The sequence below is a fragment of the Syzygium oleosum genome, unplaced genomic scaffold, assembly GCF_021117445.2.
Source record: "Syzygium oleosum isolate NSW1041296 unplaced genomic scaffold, Sole_v2.1 Sole_v2.01, whole genome shotgun sequence".
NCBI lineage: Eukaryota > Viridiplantae > Streptophyta > Magnoliopsida > Myrtales > Myrtaceae > Syzygium > Syzygium oleosum.
Genome location: NW_026607485.1, coordinates 31,367,539 through 31,376,772, shown reverse-complemented (window position 1 = coordinate 31,376,772; position 9,234 = coordinate 31,367,539). Strand labels below are relative to the sequence as shown.

At 41.0% G+C, this 9,234-nt stretch overlaps 1 protein-coding gene across 1 annotated transcript; it reads left to right on the top strand.

Moving 5' to 3' along the window:
* The first annotated feature begins 5,888 nt into the window (after nt 1-5,888).
* LOC115694575 (cysteine proteinase COT44-like) lies at nt 5,889-8,990 on the top strand. Its single transcript, XM_030621672.2, has 4 exons — nt 5,889-6,539; nt 7,515-7,750; nt 7,866-8,003; nt 8,420-8,990. The coding sequence occupies exons 1-4, from the start codon at nt 6,050-6,052 to the stop codon at nt 8,714-8,716; spliced, it is 1,161 nt and encodes a 386-aa protein (XP_030477532.2). The 5' UTR covers nt 5,889-6,049; the 3' UTR covers nt 8,717-8,990.
* Nucleotides 8,991-9,234: the final 244 nt, after the last annotated feature.

Genomic DNA, 9,234 nt, shown 5'->3' with positions numbered 1-9,234 from the left:
TGTGTGGATCGATGTCTGATTGACAACTGTTCGCATTGATTACTTTGGGCTAAATTTGGAATGTCGATTGAAGTCTGAAGATAGTTGAACCGTGGCTGATTTGTTTGTGATTAATTTGTTAGATTAAATTGTGATGAGTTTGTGATTTGAATTGGATTTGTACGACGTGTGAGAATGGCGAATTGTGATGTGGTGCATGTGCATGAGGAATGTCCTGAGGCGTGGTTACGCGGGACTAAGCCCGGATTGATCGGAGGGCTGCCAACCTGAGGCGTGGTTATTCGGGTGTGGCTAGAAAGGCAAGAAAGGACCTGAGGCGTGGTTACGCGGGTCGAGAGAAATGTCCTGAGGCGTGATTACGCGGAACTGAGCCCGGATTGATCGGAGGGCTGCCAACATGAGGCATAGTTACGCGGGTGTGGCTAGAAAGCTAAGAAATGACTTGAGGCGTGGTTACGGGGGTCGAGAGAAATGTCCTGAGGCGTGGTTACGCGGGACTGAGCCCGGATTGATCGGAGGGTTGACCTGAGGCGTATTTACGGGGGTCGTGTGAAAGTGTGAAAGGACCTGGGAGGTCGTGAGAAAGTTGCTCGGCCATGAATGAGAATTGAGTGATTGAATTGATTGAATGTACGTGATTGTGGCGTTTGAGTAGCGATGTTATGTTCTTGAATTACTATTGCTTTTGGTGGATATCATAATATGTAGAGTTGGCACGTAGTTCGAGGCGAGGTAAGTATGTTGTGTGGAATTGATTGTGTTGGCTAGTGGAGTGCATGTTAGACTTGTCTGGGTACGCATTGGCCTAGGTGGGGTATAGGTTGTCTGCTTATTGAGATTTATTCTCATTGCTGTAGTGTAAACATTTTCAGATTCCCGACCTTGAGCATGTCGCCACCTAGGCGTTTTGGGATTCCCATGCATGCGGTGCATGAAGAGACCGAATATCCGGGACTGAACCCGGATGAGACGTACATTAGGCATCTTACCACTGTTTGGGTAGACGTGGGACTAGAGGAGCTGCAATGCCATACCTATTTGGCTTGGTCCCATCGGGTCGGGTTGGTGACTACTGGGCCAATCTGGGGTTTTGAGGGGTTGCAGCATGCTAATGAGGGTGCGGTAAATCGGGAGCCTTGGGACAAGTTTACTCCCGATGGCAAGGTGACGGATCCCGACAGTCCACCGGAGAACCCTGGTGCAAAACTAGCCCCCGTTCCAGAGCCTAAACCCGAGCCCGTACCGGAGCTTGAACCCGAACCCGAACCTATGGCCCTTGCAGACCTCAAGCTTGAAGAGGAATCCGAGCCCGAGCCCGAGCCCGAGGAGGAGCCTATGGTGTGCGAGCATGAGGAGGAGCTGATCGAGATCGACTCGGACACGGAGTCAGAACCTTCAGGGTCCGATTTGGATTGGGCGCCGTAGGGATGTTTAGGAGTTGGGCCTGGAAACCTTTTTGGTAGAATCCCTTTTTGTGCAGTTAGTAGTCTACCCGGCCACCTGTTCCTTTTTGATGACTAAGGTGGATATTAACCCTAGAGGCCTAATGTATGAATATTTGGGATTTCAAGCTAATGTTATGTGTTTATTGATTTGCGTTTGTTCTACCCCGTTATCATAATTTATTGTCTGGGATGTTTAAATTTCGCTTCCGCCTGCGTACGATTTTGGGTGTTTCGTTTGGGATCGGCGACGCGTCCTGGGACGTCGCGATCAATACGACCTTCGGAGGGGTGTCGCGAGCCCGCCGGGATTTGGGGCGTGACAAGTAAAATCCTTATTATTAGAACATCGTCTCAAGGATAAACCGTCTTGCATGATATTGACTGTTTCCATATTTGCATGCATGGACAATTTCGCCACATTTATCTTCGCACAGCATTTATATAAAATAACTAAACGTGTTTGTGCTAAGTCAAATAACATGAAAAGCCGATATATCTATGTATGTCTACACACATACATACACATACACACACAACTACACATAAAGAGGCTGTCTTTCTCTTCATTTTTTCTAGTGCTTTTGATTTTTGTATAAAAATAAAAGTATAAACCACAAATCCACCTTTCAAAGCATGAATTGATTCTCATAAACCCCTTTATAGAATCGCAGTTTAAAACAAAGACATCACCTAGAAACGCATACTCAATAGTCCGGAAAGACTACAAAAATGAAAATTCAAATTTCCTCCCCTTTTTCTTTTTTCCCACCCTCGTTTAGGAATTCCCCTCGCGTAATTGAAAATCTCATATACCAAGTGGGACTCCCTGTTTCCTGCCAAAAAGCGCAGGAAGGCACCGAGAAACATGAAACCAAACCAGCCACAGCTTTAGCGAGGGAGTCAGATCATTTCTGTGGCCAGAAGCTCTTTGGTATTTTTACAAGTTGGCCCGCTGGTCCTCGTTGAACTGATGAAATGTCATCGTCTTTAATGCCCTGAAGGTGACTCAGAAGATCCAACTTGAGGGGAAGATATGGTAGGAATTTGCTATCATAGGTAGGTGTCACGCAAGTCTAGGATGGAGTAATGCCCCCCCCCTGAATAGTGTTTGTGTTCATAATCTAATTCCTTTTCTTTTTGAAAAAATGATACAAATAATTCATAAACTTTAGCCCAATATACAATGTATTTCCTGAATTTATAATTTGTTCAATATAGTCCCTGAGCTTTTTGTACAATTTCAATTTAGTCCTGACTATATAAAAATATTCAATGTAATCATTTCATTAATTCAAGATCAAGGACTACATTGAATATTTTCATATAATTCAGGAACTGCATTGAACATACATCAAAAGTACATAGACCACATTGAAAAAATTAAATGTTCGGGAACCACATTGAACATTAGGCTAAAATTTAGAGACTATATTAAATAAATTAAAAGTTCAAGAATCACATTGCACATTAAATCAAGTTTCATGGACCATTTGTGTAATTATCTCTTTTTTTTTGTGCCCTTATTAAAAAAGAAAAAAGGGGGGGAGCACCGTAAAATTGCTTTGCCTAAACAGTTTGCATGATTTGAAGAAGCGACCTCAAGTTCTTGAATTGGAAGTCCTATGACACTACAAGCAATTGCGCCAACCCGAGTTGATTTTATATATGATTCAATTTGGATTGCTTTCATTTTTAACCCTCAAGTTCGTCTTCTTTTTATAATATCATTGGGATGTATGACTTCAATTAGAAACGGATTCATATCTACCGAGTGCAACATTCCTCCCGTTTCAACCACATCGAATGATTACAAAACCCCACTCATTCACGACTCTTGAGGGTGATCCTAAGGACTAGGCGCGACACCGAAACTCGAGCTCGAACCTCCCAATTGTTGAGGCGAGCCCAAGCTCCGACAAGGGTGGTGTATTCTCCCTTTGCCTTTCCAGCATGACAAGGCACCCAACTAAAGCAAATAAAATAGGATGAAACAATATAGACAACAGGAGTATGTTCGGGATATTCGTAAACAAGATCCATATTATTATCACCACTCTGATGCAATACCGACCCTCTCTCGTATCAAGCGATCGCGTTGGAACCATTCCCTATGTGTAAGAAATGTTTTGAGGTTTGCTTTTTCCCCAGAAGGAGAATTAGCTTATATCTTCTGCATTTTGCAGTGAAACTGAGGATATGAGTTGCAGAGAAACGAACAAGAGTTGGAGTATGGCTAATGGAAGAAGGAGAGACCCATTAATGCATTAAATGCATGGCCATAACTTATCGGCTCCACTAGAAATGAAAATATCATTCTCAGAGTCCCAAGAAACATGGCTCGCTCTTATTAAAGCTTTCTGCTATATTACTGCAGTCAAAAGGTGCGGAATTCAACTTCCTGTTTTCAGTGCAGGAACTTCTTTAGGGCAAAACAATGGAGAAGAATTCATTAAATACTCGATTTTAAAATTATTAATTATGCATATTACCGGTGTGTGTCGAAATTTAAAATATTTCTTTATATGGTTATTTAACGAGTACCCTAAAGACACTTATTAACAAATTTAAAGAGCTTTTAGAGTAATTATTAAATAAGTAATTTAAAGATGACGGGGAATTTTGATGTATTAATGGCTCTTGTGGTGTGTGAATGTGAAGCTATTCTCGTAACATATGCTTCATAAAGTATCTTATAAACACGTGTTGATAATATCTTTATTTTTTTCCAACATCCTTTGAATTCAAATTATAACAAAACATATATGTCATGCAGTTGAAATTTTTAGAATAATATTCAAATCTAGTTTACCGAATTCGCATGAGCTCGTATCAAATATTGAATATGACCCATTTGTTTCAAAAGAATTTCCCACATCACTCGATTTACCAAAACAACAAATCGCTCCTATTGTACATAATGTTATTCTCTTGTTTATATCACATAACTTGTTGAAAGGCTAGCCAATAGCACTGCTATTCTTATATTTGGGATCACTTGAATTGGTTTTTGGACCACTAATGAGACCACTTAAATTTAGTAATATCACGTTAATATGTTACTAGTAAAGTAGTATGTAATTATTTTTTTATTTAGTTTCTGAGAAGTTCTCTAATTCTATAAAAGTTTTTCAATCATCAAATGCATATCTTTACATGCAAAATAGTCTTTGCGGATCAAAGTTAACATAAGAAATTTTGAAATTCAAATATCGTAATTTTGTCATAGTGAATCAACGATTTCGTGAGTTTGTAAACTAATCAAATTTCACCTGCAAATTTACTGTTCAATGAATCTGACTGGTGCAAGAAAAAAAACACCACCTATATAATCTATGGCAGATACAGTGAAACTGACTTTTGCTCATTGAATATAATTAATGTTCTTTTTTCAATTTTGTCAATTTTTTTACTCATCGAATGCAATTAATATTTCTTTTTCTTTTTTGTAAGTAAAATATTATTTTCAAAAATTTTGATTACAAATATCTAAGCTGATCACAATGGATAATTTGCAATTCATCGTAACAAAAGGAAAATAATCCGAAATTCATCGAAAATGACCATGCCTGAAATTATGTTATGATGATAAGGCTTTTCAAATATAGAATTATATATAAGCATATAAGTATAACGTACTTGATTGACCAAAAAAAAAAAGTAGATCGTACTTGTATACGATATAGTTGACGTTTGCTACAAAAAGGTACATAATGGACACAACAATAGAGGAGTGAAAAGGAACGGCCTGAACTCGGTGGGACCGGTTCCATGAACCCACTCGGGAATCAAATCAAACTGGAACTGGAAACCGCTGGTCCTATTCCCAGGTGAGGGCGGTTTCCAGTTTCAAGTGGGAACTCCCCACTCGGATCATGCTCACCCCTACACAACAATTAAAATCATATATTTCTTTTAAGTTATGCAATAATTATGCAGAGCTGTTGGTATATTTGCCTATTTGTATTATATCGGACACCACCGGTTTTTTTTTTTGGTCAAAAAGGACATGGCCAATTTGCAAGCCATCAGACAAAATGCGAATTCTATGGACAAAATTCGAATATGGTACGCCTTGATACAATGAACATCGTATGTCCAAACAGATCGATATGAAATTCACACGTTTTCATTGTGATTCAATTACATATTAAATCAAAATTACGAATAATAAATACGATCGACACACCAATTTCCAGTCCTTGGATGCACCTAAGAGTGGCCATCAATCTCTCCCATAATTTTCCTTAGCCACTCAAATTCTTTTTTTCTTTTTTTTTTGTTCATGAAACACATTGGTTCACTTTCACTTAGCCCAAAAAACTAAACAAATAAACGATAAATTATTCTAAAATTCGTAAAAAGACGAAAGAATAAAGAATTCTCATCTGACAGAATCATCAACCACGCATGAATATTCTAACCATTTCCCTTGCCTTTATAACCATTCTTGCACCAAACCTTCTTCTTCCCTCCTCAAGCCTCTCCTTCTCTGTTCTCTCTATCCGCACTCTCCATCTTCCTCCTCCAACGAAGAAGGAAAGCAGGGTGTCACAGGGACAGAGAGAGAGAGAGAGAGAGAGAGAGAGAGGCTCAACAGCTCAGCCATGGCAATGACAGCCGCACGGACCCTTCTCGCCGCCCTCCTCTTCCTGGCCCTGACCTCCGCTGCATTCTCCGACCCCAAGTCCATCATCGACTACGCCGCCAGAGACCGGACTGCCTCGGCCCCGAGGACCGACGGCGAGGTCATGGCGATCTACGAGCTCTGGCTCGCGAGGCACGGCAAGGCGTACAACGACCTCGGCGAGAGGGAGATGAGGTTCGAGGTCTTCAAGGACAACCTGAGGTTCATCGACGAGCACAACGATTCCCAGAACAGGACGTACACGTTGGGCCTCAACAGGTTCGCCGACCTGACGAACGACGAGTACCGAGCCATGTACCTTGGCACGAGGAGCGAGGCCGAGCGCCGGGTGATGAAGTCCAGGAACGCCAGCAGCCGGTACGCCGTCCGAGCTGGGGACCGGTTGCCGGAGGCCGTGGACTGGCGGTTGAAGGGCGCGGTGAATCCTGTCAAGGATCAAGGAACTTGCGGTAATTCATTTTTGTTTTCCCTTGTTGCCATCGCTTCACTTATTTGCAAAGTTGGATTTCTGGTCGGACTATAGTCTCGTGCCAAAACCCACATCTTAACTTAGTGCTAATAAGATATTATCAGGTCTTTTCTTAGCTTGGAATGTTGTAAATTTATGTTTTGGCGATGATCTCAAAGTTATCATACCTACACGGACAGGTCTGAATCCGTAAGGAAGAAAACTTGCTCTCAATATATCACTTCTAAGTATGGAGAGCTATTCAAGTGTTTTTACCATGTCTTGAAGAGGCACCCGAATTGATGTCATGAATTGTTTGTTTACTAAGAGAGAAACAAAAGATGTAATTCTTGGGTCCTAAGAGGAGGCACAGCACTTGTTGAACGAGGGTTTTGGAACTCAACGTTTCCTCTTAAAAATAGGTGGGCGGTCTAGTGTTTTGGACCAACAAGTTTGGACTGATCAGCTGGGAGGTGTACCAAACCTTCTATGCTTTCGACTGGTAACTTCAATTTATGTTTCTGTCTGTCCACGTCCACCGAAAGTCAGTAATCTTGGTTACCGTCAGCATCTAGGAAACGTTAGGTAATTTTCTTTATATCTAGTGTTACCTCGTTGTTGGTTCCGTGTCTCAAGGACATTAGGAAGAGCCAAACATTGACAAAAACGAAATATTTATGTAGCAGGTTCAATATATATGGTAATGAAGATTGAAACAGAAACTACCGAGGGACTGCAATATTCCGATGCTATCTAAGAAATTGTTGAGCAATTGAACTTTTTCGATCTTCACCGTTTCTTTGTCACTCTTATACACGTGTGCAACAGAAGGATCCTCTGCAATGGACTGCATTAAAAACTACTGTCATCGCACAGTCGATGTAAATCTTGGTTTATGCATTTTGTAGCGAATGGAAACAAGAATACTCTTGTCAAGGGCAAGGCTAACTATATACGATATCCTGTTTATCACCAGGAAGTTGCTGGGCGTTTTCGACAGTGGCGGCTGTGGAAGGAATAAACCAAATTGTGACGGGTGAATTGATATCTCTATCAGAGCAAGAGCTGGTGGACTGCGATCGAAAGTATAATTCGGGCTGCAATGGAGGTATCATGGACTATGCATTCCAATTCATTATCAAGAACGGAGGGATGGACACCGAGCAGGACTACCCTTACAATGGCGTCAGAAGCAAATGTGACACTTCTAGGGTATGTATTATTGTATATGATTTTAATGACTGCTATTTCTCTGTTCTTTCATCGAGATCTTGAGGTTCCATCGGTCAGATTCTCAACTATTGAAGTTATTTTGTACTTTTTTCAGGTGAATTCGAAGGTTGTCAAAATTGATGGATATGAAGATGTCCAACCCTATGAGAGTGCGCTTAAAAAGGCCGTGGCACATCAACCAGTTAGCGTCGCCATTGAAGCCAGTGGCAGGGCCTTTCAACTTTACCAATCTGTAAGTATAAGTTTCCAATGTTCAGTTGTAGCTACACCAAGAAGAAAAAGTATTTGAATTTCATTTTAGTAAACAAACAATCTGTACCATTGAGGTGGTTCGTTCTAGTTCCTTAAATTATAGAAATCGAATGACAAACTGAATCAGGAAACAGAACATATGAAGTTGTGTATAAGAACATTTAAAAACACATGATGCATAACGCAAGCGAAGATGGTGCTGTTTGAATGTTAACTTGGTTAAGTGAACCAAAGTTTTAGTCCTAGTATTCTCTAATTATGACAGGAAATCCAGCTAGCTTTGTATTTTCTCAGAAAGAAAGCAGGCCATCTTGAAGGGGAACTAGATTGAGAATTATTATCAAAGGTAAACCAAAAGGCTTAGTTAGACTGAAACATCACTCTTGATCTGAGCAGGGTGTATTCACTGGCGAATGCGACATTTCCCTTGACCACGGAGTGATTGTCGTTGGGTATGGAAGTGAAAATGGAGTGGATTACTGGATAGTGAGGAACTCATGGGGCACCAACTGGGGCGAGGATGGTTACATTAGGATGGAACGCAATGTCGCCAACAACTTCTTCGGCAAGTGCGGCATCGTGATGGAAGCCTCGTACCCCACCAAGACCAGCCAAAACCCCACAAAATCAGAGTCGAGGACAATGACTACACTAGAAGTCCTCGAAGAGTCAGTTCTGGCTGCTCTGAGCTAGTCGAAGAGGAAGAACTTGAAGAACGTTGGGAAGCGCTTTTTTCATGTTTCTCGAATCCTTATTTGGTGATTGTGTTTTTAGATAATCCGTTCCTCTTAGGCCTGAAGTTATAATGAAGGAGCAGGCTTTCATTCTTAGAATTCGGCAGTCATTGTTGTGCATACTTATGTGTTGAAGTCGAGCTGCACCTGAGGAAAGGATCCTGGTCACGGTTTTATGTAATCTTTCGCAATGCTCATGAGAATGAATGTCTTCAGCTAGTGTTTATGAAAAAGGACTCTCTTTGAAAGCTTATTTCTTAGCTTCCATTACGTTCGCCATTAGTGGACGGCACGAGATTGAAATTTATCCAACTTAAATCAAGGAAATCAATATCGCCTGCAGAAACTAGTCATTCCATAGAAACGGAGGGAAAAGGTTTTCTAATTCCTTCGAACTTTTATGTCTCATGTGCTGAGCTTGCTTACCTCACTGTCCTGTATAGCATTTAACTTGTAACTGTTGAAGCATCCGCTGTC

What these genes read in the sequence shown, in the direction of transcription:
- LOC115694575 (XM_030621672.2), top strand. Translation starts at nt 6,050, where the DNA reads ATGGCAATGACAGCCGCACGGACCCTTCTCGCCGCCCTCCTCTTCCTG. An exon ending in GCAAATGTGACACTTCTAGG is followed by an intron (nt 7,751 to 7,865) that starts GTATGTATTATT and finishes TACTTTTTTCAG; the next exon opens with GTGAATTCGAAGGTTGTCAA. An exon ending in CCTTTCAACTTTACCAATCT is followed by an intron (nt 8,004 to 8,419) that starts GTAAGTATAAGT and finishes TGATCTGAGCAG; the next exon opens with GGTGTATTCACTGGCGAATG.